Source organism: Ischnura elegans, chromosome 4 (genome assembly GCF_921293095.1).
Source record: "Ischnura elegans chromosome 4, ioIscEleg1.1, whole genome shotgun sequence".
In the NCBI taxonomy this organism is placed as follows: domain Eukaryota; kingdom Metazoa; phylum Arthropoda; class Insecta; order Odonata; family Coenagrionidae; genus Ischnura; species Ischnura elegans.
In genome coordinates, this window is record NC_060249.1 from 3459487 (window position 1) to 3476505 (window position 17019).

At 39.9% G+C, this 17019-nt stretch overlaps 1 protein-coding gene across 1 annotated transcript in view; it reads right to left on the minus strand.

Annotated features, from left to right (window-relative positions):
* Positions 1-5721: 5721 nt before the first annotated feature.
* LOC124157001 (UDP-GalNAc:beta-1,3-N-acetylgalactosaminyltransferase 2-like) overlaps positions 5722-17019 on the minus strand; it is a 69694-nt gene continuing 58396 nt past the window's right edge. Inside the window, exon 5 of the mRNA XM_046531452.1 lies at positions 5722-6910. Coding sequence (XP_046387408.1) covers positions 6710-6910 — 201 coding nt within the window. The 3' untranslated portion in view covers positions 5722-6709. The remainder of the gene's footprint in view (positions 6911-17019) is intronic.

Here is a 17019-nt window from a genome sequence, read left to right on the forward strand (position 1 = left end):
CATTGCAGGCTCCAGAGAGTGAGGTCAGAAGGCAGAGGTAAAGTTTGTTAGATCAAAGGTTTCCTTGGCATTGACTAGATGATGTCAGCATTTTTCGTGCATGCATCCACAAGTGCTGGTATTTCGAAAGCACTTTCACTCACTTTTCCTGCCAATGTCCTCCAGTCAAAAGTGATGCTGCCCGGTTCTCGCCATGTTTAAGAGGGCAAATTTCTTGGCACAAGACTTTCGCATTTCCAATCAGAAGACAACAGGTGGGACATACAATTACCGTCTTGGATACTGAGGCCCCTCAGACCTCATTGTGAGTCTACTTGATGTGTTGCCAAACCTAACATTTCCCAAGAAAGCCATTAACCAAAATCATGGCTAATCTAAGAATTCTTCGTAGAGGGACAAGTGGAAGGGAAAAAGGGCAAGGGATGGCCCTGAATGAGTTATATCGGACAGGTTATAAAGGATGTAAAAGAGAATAAATACGTAGCTATGAAAAGGTGAGCGGATAGGAGAGAGGAATGGAGAGCTACATCAAACCAATCTTAGGATTGTTGACTAGTGAATACACTACTTCATTAATTCACACGCCGCCTTAAGCACAAACATACAAATAAATTCTATACATATATATAGTGCGTTTTCCTCCTTAGTACGACATTGTCTCTCGGTCCCGGTACCATCCGAACATAATACAGGTAAAAGTATTTGGTTAGAACATTTGAAAAATTGCGCTTTCCAGGTTAGTACACTCAATTACTTATCGTTAAGCAACCCGCAATTCGTTCTCTACTACATATCTTCTTCAGGGTCTTAAACCTCCGAATTCATGATTTAATTTATTATTATTAACCGTTAACATTCTTGCATTCATTCCACATCTCTTTCTACGACCGTGATTTATTGAAATGCATTTATCAATTCTTGTGACGTGATGAATAATAAAATGCGGCCATTTTTCGGGAAAGTCTGACTATGCAAAACTGCAGCCAATGAGAAGCCCCAATTTTCCCCACCCCGAGCTCCTCACCTTCTGTTGCCTTTGGTTTGCACTGTACACAAATTTTGCGAGTGGGCAGTTGTTTCTATTGCACGAGTTATCATAGCAAGGGCAGTTAAATTACAATTGAAATGGAGAGAAAACTAATGGTGAAGCAGATTAAAACTTAGAAAAGATTGAAATTCTCGAGGAAGTGAACCGAAATCCACGCGTAAAGCGAGTGGAGTTAGCGTGAAGATTAAACATTCCTGCATCCCCATTAAGCACAATTGTAAGAAACCACGAAAAAATCCTAAGTCAGTGTGACAAAAAGCAAAAGCGCGTTCGTGATGGGAAATTTCCAGAATTGGAAGATGTTCTTCTTAAACGGAGCCAACAAGCGTGAAGTTCGAATGTGCCGTTTGATGGCTCCATTTATTCGTCTAGAGTGTGAAAGAGCGGATCACACTACAGAAGTAGCAGAAATTACGTACCCCTTTTCCCCTAGAAGAGTCGTGTCAGATTGCTGGAGAGATGAATTTCAACGAGCATTGCAAGTGTGATGATGATCTCACTGTTTGCCAAACCATATCAATCGATGAAATTCATGAACAGGAGTTGAAAGAAAACGAAGATGGAAGTGATGAAGATGATGCTGAGGAAGGAAATGAGTCTTATCCAATTCCCACTTGATCAAAGCAGTCGAGGCAATGGAGTACGTGCGTATTTACTTGACTACTGTTGGTAGACGGGGGTAGGGAGGCCAATATTCCCACTTTGTACCACTCATCAAATAGAACATTGTGGGAGGAAGCATGTACGGCAACTGGAAGGGAAACAGAAAGAGAGGATATGCAATGCCCATGGCAAGAGGAGCGATGCCCATTCGCACAGGGGGAAGCTGGATAGGCCGATGTAGAAAGCGGGGCATTTCTGGCACAGCAGTAAATATGCAATGTTTTTTGTCATGCAGGAAATGTCAGGCACTGAGGGGAGAGGGAAGGCGAGGAATGGATAGGGAAGGGGTTTGGTAATGAGGATGCGACAAGTTTTGCATCTTGTGGCTTAATAAATATTATGTTTGGACAGCAGTTTAGTTGTTTTAAAAATGCTGGCCAGATTTGGTGGTCTTGTGAAGACGAGTGAAGGGCATCTTAAAAAAATCTAGATGTGGTTGTGTTGTCCGAGAGGATGGGGAAAAGGTCTTTCAGAGTCTTACTCAGTACGTGCACGCCCGGAAAAAAGGCCGTACAAAGGGAAAGAAACTGTGACAAATTGTCCCTTGAATTGTCCATTGAATTATATATATAGATCCTCCAGTAGCTCTCCTTGGTGAAGTAGTGGGGGTGGAAGAAGGGGAAGGGGAGAGGGGGGGAAGGGAAGGTAGGGTTTGCTTTGACTTTTAGTGGGCAATGTTTAGCCCGGGCGTTTCAAACGCCTTTTCAACCCAAATATGTGCCATTTTCCTCGTTCTCACCTCGATGATGGTTGCCTTCTCTGGTAGAATTTCAATGATGGTTAGGGAAAAACATTTATCGAAAGAACTATTGTGTGAGGCAGTGTGAATGGGGATGGGTTCATGAAAGGGGGGGGTTTTGCAGGAGTGCCTGTGGTTGTTATGGGGGATGGGAAAGAGGGGAGGGCTATAAAGATTGGTGGGCCCTGTTAAGACCAGGGGGGTTGAAAGCTTCGTGTAGCCATATGCAAGACTGCTCTAGAGTTTTCAATTGTAGCGGTGAGGCGGAGGATGGGAGGGAGGCAGGTATTCCTATGTGGAAACAATCATCAAAATTTAAACTGTGGGAAAAGGCGTGGGTAGGGACAGGAAGCGAAGCAGATTGGAGGTGGGATTACAAGAAGCTCGATGGTTATTAACCCGAAGGTTGAGTGAGGTGGTGGTGAAATGCCAGACACTGAGGGGAGAGGGAAGGCAAGGAATGGATCGGGAAGGGGTTCGGTGATGAGGATGCGACAAGTTTTGCATCTTGCACGGTTGCAGGGCGAGGGCTGTGGTTTAATATAGGTACTTTGTTTGGGTAGTGGTTTGGTTGTTTTTAAGATGCTGGCCAGATTTGGTGGCCTTTTAAAAACGAGTGAAGGGCATCGCGGGAAAAATCTGGAAGTGGTCGTGTTGTCTGAGAGGATGGGGAAAAGGTCTTTTAGGGTCCTACGCAATACGTCCACGCCCGGAAAAAAGGTCGTGCAGAGGGAAAGAAACTCCGACGAATTGTCCCTGCCTAATTGTTTTGGGACATATGATTTTTTTCGGATCTTGTTCCGGAGGAGGGATTCCCGGTAACCCCTTCTCCGGAGAGCATGGTGTAAATTAGAAAGAACTCTATTTAGGGGGTCCGGATTAAAGCATATTCTGTGACCACAGAAGGAAAGAGAAAAAGGGAGGGATCGTTTCGTATGTGTCGGATGACAGCTATTGTAATGTAGGTATTGCTGTTTGTTAATGTTTTAAATGTGTACAGAGGTGTGAAATTTATTGTTTGTGAGAGAAATGTCCACATCAAGGAATATGACATGAGTGGAGGAGGAATAGGATGTAAAATTTACGGATGAAAATGAGTTGAGGCAGGAGATGAAAGTGATTAGGGATTCCATGCCATATGGCCACAGGAGAAAGATGTCATCTATGTATCGGACCCAAAGGGTGGGTGTGAGTGGGTATTGGGACAGAAAAGACTGTTCTAGGTGGCCAAGAAAAAGGTTGGCATAGGATGGAATGAACCGGCTCCCCAAAGCACACCCCCTAGACTGTGTGTAGTGATCGTTATTGAACGAGAATTAATTGTGTTTCAAGATTATCTCAGAGAGGTCGACGAGAAACTTTGTGCTCGGAATCTGAGGAGTGGAGCGCTGCTCAAGGAAGTGTTCGAGAGCGGAGAGGCCTTCTGTGTGCGGTATGGAGGTGTAAAGAGATGTGACGTCGATGGTCGCCATTATGATGTCTTTGTCTCCAGGAAGGGTGGTCGAGTGAAGGGGTTGGAGGAAGTGATATGTGTCTCTAATGTATGAAGGAAGAGAGTGCACTATGGGTTGGAGGTAATGGTCAACAAAAGCAGAAATTCGTTCTGCGGGAGATTGAATAGAAGAAACTATCGGATGGCCGGGATTGTGTATTTTCGGTAGTACGTAAAAATGAGGGCTACGGGGGCTGGGAGGTGATAGTGATGCGATGTCTTGGGCTGATAATCCTTCCTGTAGTCCGTTTTCCTCGAGGAAAGAAAGAAACTTCTCTCGGTATTGGGGATTGGGATCAGCAGGAATGGGTCTGTACGCCGAAACGTCTGACAACTGCCTAAGCGCCTCGTTATTGTAATCAGCCGCATTCATTACGACCACCGTAGACCCTTTGTCTGACGGAGTGATGACGATGTCCGGGTTACAGATGAGCAACCTTAATGCCAACTTTTCTGTTTGCAAAATGTTGCCCTAAGGCTTTATTGATTTTATGAAAGATCTGTCCGAAAATTTCGAGAGGAGGAGATTACTGAAGATTTCGATAGGATGGTTGGAGGGAAGAATTTTGGGTTTGTGTTAAGAAGGAGGCTTAAATCTCATCAGTGCACCATGGACGGTAGAAGAATGTTGGGTGGGGTTAGGATGGGTCTCCCAGAAGAATTTCCACTTAAGTTTACGGCAGAACTGGAGTGTGTCTTTGAGAATGTGAATGGGGTTTACTTTCGGCGTGGGGCAGAAAGAAAGCCCTTTGTGGAGGAGAGAGAGCTGGTCAGGAGAAAGGGGGGTGGAAGAAAGGTTGACTACACATTCTTCCTTGGGTTCCTCCGTGGTAGCAGAGGCTGGCTCAACAGTAGGCCCTGGGCGTGAATCGTACATATGGACTCGCTTTTGGACCTTGGCGTGGGGTGGTGGTGGGGGAGGAAGGTTGTAAATCACTGATAGGTCTGGTTTGAAGCTATGAAGAGGTGGAGGCGGAGGGTTCACCAGATGTACGGGTAAAGAGATGCCTAGGCGGAAGAAGGATAGGATAAGCGAGGAAAGCTTCTTATGAGACCTTTGGCGTCAGATAGAAAGAGAGCGTTGTGAGGCAAGCAAAATTCGATTAACTGAAGCCAGAGAGTTCGGCATATATTCGCTAATAATTTTGATAAGGGATGCAATTTGTGAATAGTATTTGGGGACCAGGTTGTTGTACTCAGTGAGAACTGACTGGCAGAACTGAAAGGAAATTTGGTAGGCAAAATAGGCCAATTTCGGGGTACAAGTCCTTCAACATGTTCTGTAGAACGTGAGCACTAGGAAAGTAGGTGGTGAGGAGAGATAATGAGCAATATTTGTCTGTGCAAGGTTTATTGGAAATACGCAGCTTTTTTCTAATTTTATTTATCAAAAGTTTTTCGGGGTAGCCATGGTGAAGAAGAGAGGTGTGAAGTTTGGAGAGGAACTTTTGGAGGTCTTCAGGATTGTTGCAAATTCTATGTCCCCGGACAGAGAGGGAATAAGGCATAGACCGCTTGGTGTGTGGTGGATGGCAACTGCTGTACTGGAGGTATTGCTGTTTGTTTGTGGCTTTGATGTGAACCGATATCTTGAATTTGTTGTTATCCGAAAGATGTATGTCCACATCTTAGAAAGTGATATTAGTTTTGGAGATGGAAGAGGTGAAAGAAACTGAGGCAGAAGTGATGAGTGAAGAAACAAAGGTGTTAAGAGAGTTGATATCATGAGGCCAGAGAATGAAAATGTCGTCAATGTATCTAAGCCAAAGAAGAGGTTTTAGAGGGTAATTGGTGAGGAAATTTTCTTCAAACAAAAGATTGGCATAAGAAGGGCTAAACCTACTTCCCACAGCGCAGCTGGACATTTGCAGATAGTAGTTAGTTTGCAGTTAGTTGGGAGGGAATAAGAGGTGGCGTCGTTTAATTGCTATATATACCCTTCAGCCATGCATTCCTTTCTATCCAGAATGACCATGGTTGACCCTTTGTAGGCAGAAGTGATAATGATGTCGTTGTATTCCCCAACACACCACCTCCCACAATAGTACTTTAGATCAGTGCTTTTCCCTTTCCCTAACAGAAATACTTCCCAAAAATGCCACTAGCATTGAGGTGAGAACTCATGAGTTGGCACACATCTGGTCGGAAAAAGCATTCAAACTGCCCAGGCTGAATGTGGCACACTATCCTTCCCCTTTTCCTCCTCACCTCCACCCTGCCTCCTTCCTGCCTCTCAAATGTAGCAACACTCCCCTCAATCAACCATGCTTCTCAATCATCAATCAATTGGAGAACACACAAACTTTTGTAATTTTCTGCACTTTAATAAAACTAACACCAAACAAGGTTTCAACAGATAACTTATAGTCTTTAATAGTCTTTCTCAAAACAGTTATCCATTAAAACCAAGGCCAGAGGAAGTTTCATCAAAGTGAGGAAAGTTTGTGTGATCGTACTTTTACTTCATGATTGAAAAATTCCACCATATGAAATCGGAGCCTACCGTTTACGTGATTTTCTTATTCCTGCAATGCCTCTGGAGTTTGTCCATCATCTAATTTTGCTGACACTTCCACAGCTCCCAATCCCACTTTTGATTTCTGTTTGCACCCAGACAATAACGTTCTCCTCGCCTAACTCTCACTAAAGCTCCACCTGCCCACAGTAGAAAGGGTCCCACTAAAATTAGCCCCTCCCTCTCACCCACGAAGACATTTGGAACCGACAATATCACTTTCAACAGACACTTGATATGACCACCTCACAACTAACAACCGCACATGTTTCCACACTTCTTGAATGACACCCATGTTGCATACATTTCATTGACCGTCAGCTGGGGCCTGTTGCACAAGTTGGAACAAACTTGCGTCTCATTGAGTGAACAAGACCAGATGCAGCCCAATCCTGTCTCGGATGTCTTGGGGAGAAGACCAGCAAGCCAGATTCCCACTGAAACATCCTCTCCCTATAAGCACAACAAACACCACTTCAAATGTCAGCACAACAACAGAGCAAGACTACAAAACTTTCAATCAAATCTGAACAGAATGCCCAGCAACTGAAAATTACATGTTTACTAGGTGTAATTTACTTCATTCCAGGGGAAATATTGATTCTTTTTTTTTGTCAACTATAAGAGAATACTTCATGTGATATTTTTAATGGTTAACGCTAAGGACTTTTTATTAACTCAAACATATGGAAGAAAATAAAAAACGGCAGAATACAAAAAAAATAAAAATAGAGTTCAACTCTATTAATCCAACTCAGTTGGATTGCGCAAACAAATGCCTATGGAGACTGAGCCATAGTAACAACGACCGTTTTGGTAAAAAAACTAAAAATGACTACACATACATTCCAGCATCATGCACATGAAATTTATGGCTTTCCAATGGGTGGGAATTGAATTGAATGTGAAAGTGGAAACAATGCCAGAATGGGCAACCCAGCCAAACACCCCATGGCTAAACCCCATCATCAACATCCGAGACTGAAAATTCAGCCTCAGTCCTGAAGAAAATGGGATGTCAAAACACCGGCCTTCAAAAGCCACATTCGTACCGAAATTCAAGAGTATTTTACAAATATTATTCACAGAGAAAGCCAATAGTTTTAAGGTAAGGGAAATTTGACGTCAAAATGACTTGCCCATACAGCCACAATACAAAAAGACTTCTTTTTAGGGTGAATTCCCAAGTCTTTTTATATATTTTACTAACGTTACCCCTCCTGATTCAAGTCAGAGTTTATTGGCTATTTTGAGCAACAGAACAAAATCAGAGTTAATGTTATTTCATCAAAATTCAGGATATTGTTTCAGTGATAGCATTAATATTTGGTAATATGTATTACCTTTTGCCGGTGCTTAAACTAAAAGGCCTCCTCGTAAGCACAAAAGGCCAGGACAAATTACAAAATTGAGGTAGTTAACAGCCACATGTAAACCTTGCAACCAAAGTTATATGGACAAAATGGGGAAAAACTAGAATGGGAGAACATATAGACAGAGATATGTTGATCACTCCTCTATGGTTAATACTGAGGTATATCAGTTAGATAAGGAAAATATCAACATTTTAGCTAAGGAAAATCACTTTAAAATTAGTCTGGGCAGGGAGGCATTTGAAACCCAAAAACACCACAATAATTTAAACAGAGACCAGGATCTGATGCGTAGCAACTCTTGGAGGCCCTTGATTTCAAAATTTAAACACTTTCAGAACCAGCCCTAGTAACCACAACAATGATAAATTCTGATGAAGCCACACTTCAAGATTTCCTCATTAGTTGACAAAAAATGTTTGGGAATACTGAAAACACTGACAATAAAACAGATACGTCAATCATATAAACATGATATTCCAAACTTTTGGGTGACAAAGTTCAAACTATGCAACCTGCCTTTCTGAAAAAAATATTATAGGGGAGACTGGGGCACAGTGGGACAGTTTTAGCATTTCATTTTTATTTTCCTCAGAATTATTAGTAAATGAAAAATTTGGGTACCATTGCTTGGAGAATATATTCTAAAAGTTATAAAAAAATCCGCAAGTAATACATTTAACTTAAAATAGTTGAAATACTTGAGTTTCTTCTTCGATGAAAAGTGTCCCACTCTGCCCCAGCCCGGGGCAGAGTGGGACAGTGCACGGGGCAGAGTGGGACAGGCTTGCATTTGTCAATAAAATACAAATTTTAAATTAATTGAGGGTAAAAATGAATTTATTGGCATTAATAGGTGAAATATATATGCAAGTGAGCATATTAATCAATAAAATTATTATTCAAGACACATGAGCGGATAAAAAATATTTAGTCATGTTATTATAAATTTAAATCACTGCTTACAATGTTTTTCATCAGAATTTAATTATTTTAATGGCTTAAGTACTATCAACTGTTCTTTATGGTAAATTTAGTGACTTTATTCTAAAATTGCAGCTATTTCTTACATTTCCAATCCCCTTTTGTAGTCCTTTCGTATGAAAATCTTTAATTTTCTTGACATTTTTATTGCTCATTTTTTAATATTTTCTTAAAAGCAGGCTGTTTTTTCTCCCTTTCTTTTGATGATATTAATTTTCCAGTCTCTTTTTAACCAGTGTGTTCATAGGGATCTCCTGTCTTTTCTTCTTTCTAGTATTTTTAGATATTATCCTGATAGACTTTGGACGTATTTTCTCAGGGGGTGACAACATTGCCCTCTAAAACGAAGTTTTCACCCCGGGATGTCCTGGGCTTTCAAGATTCTCCTCGGGTTCTAAATGAAATTCTAAATGGGCAACAAACTGATCTTCGACATTGGCTTGTGCAGGGTGTTTGTCATTAAAAATACTTGGGTTAACAGGGCATACCCCGGTTGAACTAAACGTAGAAATGATATTATTAGATTAAAATTCTTTTTTATATGTTGTCCCACTAACTCCGCCAAGTTGCAAATTGTTGTTCTCTCTCCTGAGAGGTTTCTAGGCCATTCGCAGTTATTATATTATTTTTTCAAAGGGCCAAACACACAATCTAATGACTGCGGTTTGTGACTCCAATGAGGTAGTAAAGTAAACATTACCACCCCACTCACTTTTACTGACTCGATAGCATCAAAAGAAATATGTGATTCATGGTTATGTAAAATTAGTAATGCAGTATTATTTTTAGAACACTTTGCATGATCGATGAAATGCTTTACAATCAGTACATATAAATTGATGGTCGTCCCTCCAGATGGGTTTGCGTCACCTGCTGATCTCATAAGTTAAGCAGTATTTTTGGGAGGAAATTCACTCTAGATAACACGAAAAGATGGAGAAAATTATAATAACCTGAGCATTTGTAATGTAGCATAATGTTATTGAGGAGCCTCTTTTTCAGAGGAGGTAACTTCACCTACTTGTGTTTCATCTTTACGGGCTATCACTTTTCCTTGGAGTTGAAGGATAGTGGAACCACTTTCATCATGATTGCATACACTTCCAGCAGAAAATACGTGTTTCACATAAAGATCTGATAGATCGGAAAAATGCACTCACAATCGTCCCGTAGAAGCCCGCGGCTCTTGCCAGTGAGGTTTCCTCTAGTTTCCGAAGGCTAATCAAAGGATTCCGCTTCATAAAATCAGAAAACAAATAATCATCAGCGATTTCTTTCTGATCGCAGGATGGTGGGTATTTCTTTCCATTTCCCTGAGCAAACTCATACGCTAATTTTTTCGTGTGCAGGGGATAAGGTCTGTGGTGCAGTTGTGCTGCAGTTGTTATTCACAGTTTAATATGGTGGTAATTAATTTTATAAGCTATGAATCTCAAACATTCAATTTATAAATAATTTAAATTAAATAGATAATACGTAAAAGAAACTCTTGCCTCAAATTTCTCTTTAAAAATCAATTTTAATTGCCTGTTATTCTTCCTTTCTCGCACATAACTGAATGTTCCCTGAGTAGGCCTATAGAAAGGATAAATGTCGCAGCAACTAATATTTATGAGACTCTCTCCTCACTACCTAAAGCTTGCTTATGGCCAAGACTGAAGTGTTCCATATTAAGAGCACATCTATATAACAGTTGTGGGATTCAAGAAATTTAGACAAATTGTCACATACGATCGGAGTTCACACTAATTACTCACTTCGGCCTTACTTTTCTTATGTGCATTGCTGTTGCCATTCTGTACTTTTATCGTCACATTTTTGCATTGAAATGCACTGCTTCAAATCCTAAAGCATCAATATGGAGCCAAAACACTATAAAGTCACCATGGCATGAAATTAGAGTGCATTTAGGTTACGGAGATAGATATTTCGAATCACCTGGGCTGTAAGTCGGCGTCCAACTGTGGCCCAATCCGAATTGTCCCACTGGGCCCCAATCCAAGTTGTCCCACTGTGCCCCAATTTGAGCTGTCCCACTGTGCCCCGCATGTCCTGAAGCCTTATATTTGTCAGCAAAAATTTAAAACATGTTACTTTCGGGAAATATGCTTTAAAATGTTAAACAGTCTCTAAATAATGTATTCGACAAGTCATTTTTTATGAAGCTTGTTATAATTAGGAAAATTGCATAATTATTCACAACATGAAAGTTACGAAAATTATAGCAAAAAACATATTATATAACATTTACGCAAAGCTACATAACATTATGAAATAAGATTTTTGTGCATTATTTGTCGTGATATGACTTCTTTAATTTTATTACAATTGCTCTTTGACCAAGTAAATTGTTTAAATAAATCAATTGTCCCACTGTTCCCTGTGTCCCACTGTGCCCCAGTCTCCCCTACATATGTTGTCGCCTTCAGAAAATGTTGAAAATAATTTACGTCAATGTATACTCATTAACACTATCCATTCCTTTCTCCCATACCCTACAAAAAAATGATTGAACGTTTTACTACGGTAACATGTTAACTTAATATATTGACATCTTCAAGCGACGCAATTCTCAATTTTAACGTAGACAGAGACAGAAAGGATGTTTTATTTGCATTCAAAATTCTTTCGAATTCCATTGATTGCTCTGATCTCTTCATGAAATTTATCTTGTACATTCCTCCGAGGAAGATAAGAGCAAATATGTAACTACATATTACTTTTTTAAACCCTACTTTATAAGATGGTGATGAGAAAACTATTGTTTATAGGTTATCAGAACAATGCAATAACAATGCTCACTAGCTTCATTCATATTGTTCTTCAGCTTATCTAGTTTAAAAAAATCAAAGATATCGTTAAAATGTGAATGAATGAATACTAACAAGGAGACTTTGCTTTACTGATGTCAAGAAAGGAGATGAAACATTTTTTACTTGAAAGTAGACATTTTGATAGGAATACTGTTGAAGGGTTTTGTCCATATACAGGGTTTGAGAGAAAAAAGCATTTTAAAATTTAAAAATATGGTCACGTTGAATTTAGTTTAAAAAATTTCGCTCCTTGTTCAACGCCGATTTGGCCGAGTGGAGGCGTGCAGCGCTTCTGCTTTGAAAGACCAGGGTTCGAGACTCGGAGAGAGTAAATTTTTTCCAGTCTGCCACCTCCTCCATGTTTTTGTAATCCGTTCCATCTTCTTCAGATTTGTTCATTTAGGACGTTTTACATTTTTATACTTGACTGCTTTTTGAGAATAAGCCCTAAACTGACATTTATGTCGCTAGCTAGCCCCTGCTTTGAATTATTCTTTCCGCACCAAGATTCATCAAATCTGGAGTGATAAAACTGTGGTGCTGGCATCGAAGTGAAGAGAACTCATTTCCAAAGCAAAAGATTTTAAGCATACTGTCTCCGGAGAGTTTCGCAGGTTCCTCCTGCGAGTAGATTTTTACCCGTCTACCTATATGATCAATTTGGAGTATTTCAAGTGCTATACGTCGCTATTGCTCTTCTGACAGTTGTTGCACTCCAGTAGTCTATTTTTTTTACCTTGGTAATTGTCAGGAAATGCCCTTATAACTCAATTTATTTTGCTGAATAACTTTTGCCGCATGTATTTTGTTGCCAAGACCTCATTCATGCGAATTCAATGTACCGGAGATATTGAGTTCAAAGTTAAAAGGCTAAAATTTTGTGTATAATAGGATTTATGAAAGGAAGAAAGGAATTTTGTCCTCAACACCTGAATAGTTGAAGGGCTAGACGATTAGAACAAAATTCTTTTAACACGTAGTAACCTGGATAGGAGGTTTAACTACTGTCTATATTTTTTGTTGGAATTTTAAGCCTCCATAAAGACATTTTATGGCAACCTGCCGACCATTATTCCCTTGCCCTAACCAACCGATGGGCGAGGTATGCTTTCCTCTCACAAACCTACTCTCCTCTCATTGTCATAGTCCTTATTTCTGCGTATTTAGGTGCCAAGAGATTTCAAACAAGCTGTATAAGCTGGGGAACGAATTGCCGACACATGTGAATTTTTAATTACCTGGAATATACTACTCTGCCAACTTAAAATTTGTTCATGGCCTGCACCTGTTGAGGTCGATGTCTACATGATCGCACTGTTTTTAGCTTGGCTTCTCGGCTCGTCCCTTTTCTTTCCTTTTCCCATGGCCTCCCCAGATTCCCATTTTCCTCCACTTCCTTTGCTTTTTCCTGCAGCACGATATTATTTGGTTTTCTCTTGCTTTCATTGTACCTTATGCCCGCGAGAAATCTCTGTCGCATAAAGGACCATGAATTGGAGGAAATACCTCCATAATATAAGGCACAAATATATTAAATTGAATAATCGGATATTGGCACAGCCTTCTCTAATTTTTCATTATTTATTTATTACTCCGCCTCTTTACAGGAATTTGGATGACAATTGTAATAAAAACAAGAAAGGCAAACAATTGAAAAGCACCATGCTCATTCTATAAAACTGCTATATGAGCATTCACACTTCCGTTTCTTCAAATCTTCAGGGAAACATCAATTCCCGTAAGTTTTTTAAACAATTCAATTCTCTACTAACTTCAAGGCATACCATGCATACCTCAGCATATCATTGAACGCTGCTTAGGACAACTGATGATGCACGATTGAATGGATTTTTATTCAATCCTCACGTGAGGAAATCTGTCTTTTCCCTTGAAGGAGGAAGGTGAAGTTCTGGTTTCGTGCAATAAACTGCTTTACTTGCCTGTAAAAATATACATCGCACGGTTGGCTTATGGATGTGCACTTTGGTGGTATAGTGTTTACGCTGCATATCGGTTCTCCTTCCTCGTTGATAAATAGTTCATCATAAATGACACTATTTTTTTGTCCCCCACGAATCAATAAGCAATAAAAATGTATTGTTCTTAACTTATGGCTGGAGATCATTTTTTTTAAACTTTAAATACAACCCAGTCGTAAGTTTTCCAGATTTAGAATACACAACAGAAACATTTAAAAATTCACTCTCCAGTTTCTTCGCTCACTCGCGGACAAAAATCACCACCAGGTTCTGACATGCACAATAAAAACTTTAGGAAGCAGCTTTCCAGAGGCCGTAATAGCATTCTGCGCTGTATATGAGTGTATTACTTTGATCACGCTCCCAAGAGCCACCGGAACAATATTCTCCCTTTCTTGATCGCGTTCTCTTTATATCCACCTCTACGGACACCCGGTCTGATCTGTATTAATTCCGAAATCTATTACATTTGGAGATTGAGCTTTTTGTTTGCTTATGAAACGTCATTGCTGATTGCAATATTTCTATTTCGGCACACGCTTGCTCGCCCGCTGACACGTATTTTGTTATTTTACATTGCGCGATTCGGTGTGTCTGCTTGAAAGATGCAACCCACGAAGCACTGGCAGAGGATTCAAATCCTGGAGATATGTGCTGAAATCATGCTGAAATAGCATATTCTTGTAAAGTCCGGGTCATCACTGGCTCATTCCTGTTCCTGGCTTCAACAAAGTGATCGTATACCCATCTGTCGATCATTTCAAGCTTGTCGAGTTTCCTTCCCCCTGATTGTACACCTTTCTCCCGTATGGAACCTGGGAAACTCTCCGGAGAAAGTATGTTTAAAATCTTTTGCTTTGGAAATGAGTTCCCTTCACTTTGATGCCAGCACCAGTTTTATCACTCCTGATTTGATTAATCTTGGCACGGAAAGAATAATTCGAAGCGAGGGTTAGCTAGCGACATAAATGTCAGTTTAGGGCTTATTCTCAAAAAGCAGTCAAGTAAAAAAATGTAAAACGTCCTAAATGAACAAATCTGAAGAAGATGGAACAGATTACAAAAAAATGGAGGAGGTGGCAGACTGGAAAAAATTTCTGTTATGAAAGACCCTGGTCTTTCATAACAGAAGCGCAGCATGCTACCACTCGGCCAAATCGGCGTTGAACAAGGAGCGAAATTTTTTAAACTAAATTCAACGTGACCATATTTTTAAATTTTAAAATGCTTTTTTCTCTCAAACCCGGGCGTATATGGACAAAACCCTTCAACAGTATTCCTATCTAAGTGTCTACTTTCAAATAAAAAAGGTTTCATCTTCTTTCTTGGCATCAGTAAGGCAAAGTCTCCTTGTAAGATAACACTGTCAATTAGACCTAAATAACAGAATTTAAACTAATGAACTAAAAATAATTTTTAGCCACAAAAAATTATAATTTATATTCATCTTAGGGGCTTGCACGGTTGCAAATTGAATAAATAAACAATAAAGAGCATGATAGTGGCAGGGTAGCAATATGGCTCCTCCCTTCTATACTATCTGTTTCCACATTCCTGACCCTCGCTGGGAAATTCTATTCAATCAAGGATTTTTCTCCCCTTAAGACAAAATTAAGTCACAGTAACTTGTTCCTCATTAGTGCAGTCCCTAGAATCTGTTTACCTATAATGAATTGGTAAAATCCTGAAGAGCTATCCCCACAAAGTACCTTGCAGAAAACACAAAGACACTTTCAAAGTTCACAATATAAACAGTCTTTGATGTAGTACATAGCCGTGGAGGATCAAATGACATTGATTACATATAATTGATTTCAAATTTCATCTGCCATTGTTGTTCCCCTAAAATTGTATACAATGAGTATTAGTTTCACCGTTATTGAAAGGTGCATGGAATAAGAATTTTGCTTTGTTAACGTTGGGTGGGCAAGAGGCACAAATTGCTGTCCCCCCAATGCCTCTACGTCGTGCTGTATCTAGGATGCCCAGGGCCATTAAATAGTTAATTGTGGCTAACTGGTAGCAGAAACTACAAAAAGGACAACATTTTTATTCCAAGGGCCATAACTCAGTAAAAACTATTATAAATGGCTACAAAATTACAATTTTTAGATTTTCAAAATTGCTCCCCATATTTGGCCATGGAGCAGAAGGTAATGGCAGAACCAGAGGTCTACTACTTTTGCCTCAATTTGAACCATTTTCTGTGATTTTTTTTACTGGACCAACTTTCCCCGCAAAAGATTGATCATTTCCAATCTGCCCTTCTGAACACTTCAGAGGAGACATGCATGCTTCAAATGTACTCCAAAGAAACACGAAGAAAAATCATTTTGAAAGGATTTGTTTCGCTAAACTAGGTCATTCACAACCTAATCAAGAAATTTTGATCAAATTTATCCACAGGAGGTTGTTTACTAATTAGTATGCATGGAATGAATAGGAATAGAGAGAATGCAGGCAGCAGAAGAATTTGCATCAGGGTGGATTTCCAGGTTCTGTCTACGTCGTCATTTTGATGTTTCACCTACTATGCTGTAGGCATCCTCAGGCCTAGCTCAAGTGGAAAGCCCTTCCAGGGTGTCCAATATTAATACGTTAATGGCAGACTGAGAGTGACGAGTGCTGGTTCCTGATTGGTGGGAAGGCCTTTCTGGGGTCCAGAAACACACATTCCAAGTGCTGGAAAGGGTGTAGCCATCTTCACCATTCCTGCTGTACATACACGTCCCCATCAAAATGACAACACAGACAGAATCTGGATATCTACCCTACTGCAAACCAGAATGCCTCAAAAACTAACGTCAGAAGCAGGTGAATATTAAAACTAACAAAGGTTTCAATGGGCAATGCTAAGGTGTGCATGCATTAGTTGTTTCATGCAAACACCACAAGCAAAAACCAAGTCCCCCTGATTCCAACCAAATTTGGCAAATTTAGTCACCAATGTGAGCAATGAAAAATACTGACTACCAAAGGTTTTCAACAATCAAAAAGAAAGTTGCAAAGTTGGTAAATTTTGCGAAATTTGAACATGTTAACCCATAAATGCACAACGACTATGGCTACGTATTTATAACAAGGTATGTATTATACGTTGTGCTACACATAGCATAAGTATATTTAATACCATCATCTTTTCACACTTTCAGGTGCTAAAAACTAAAGGCTGGTTTGATGGATGAGAGTAAATTTCAGCCCAAACTAAGCCACTGTGCTCAAGTGCAATTCACATACCCTGTGCAACTATGTACATAGTATTTTCTATTCCCCATGCTACTAGAACTTTTCCTCCAAGCATTAACCAACAGGACTACACAGAGGAGACTCCATTCTGTCCGCTAGAAGCTAGATTTATGCTGCACTTCAATGGTCTTCAATGGTCAACCAGAAATCTCTGGTTTGATTTTTTG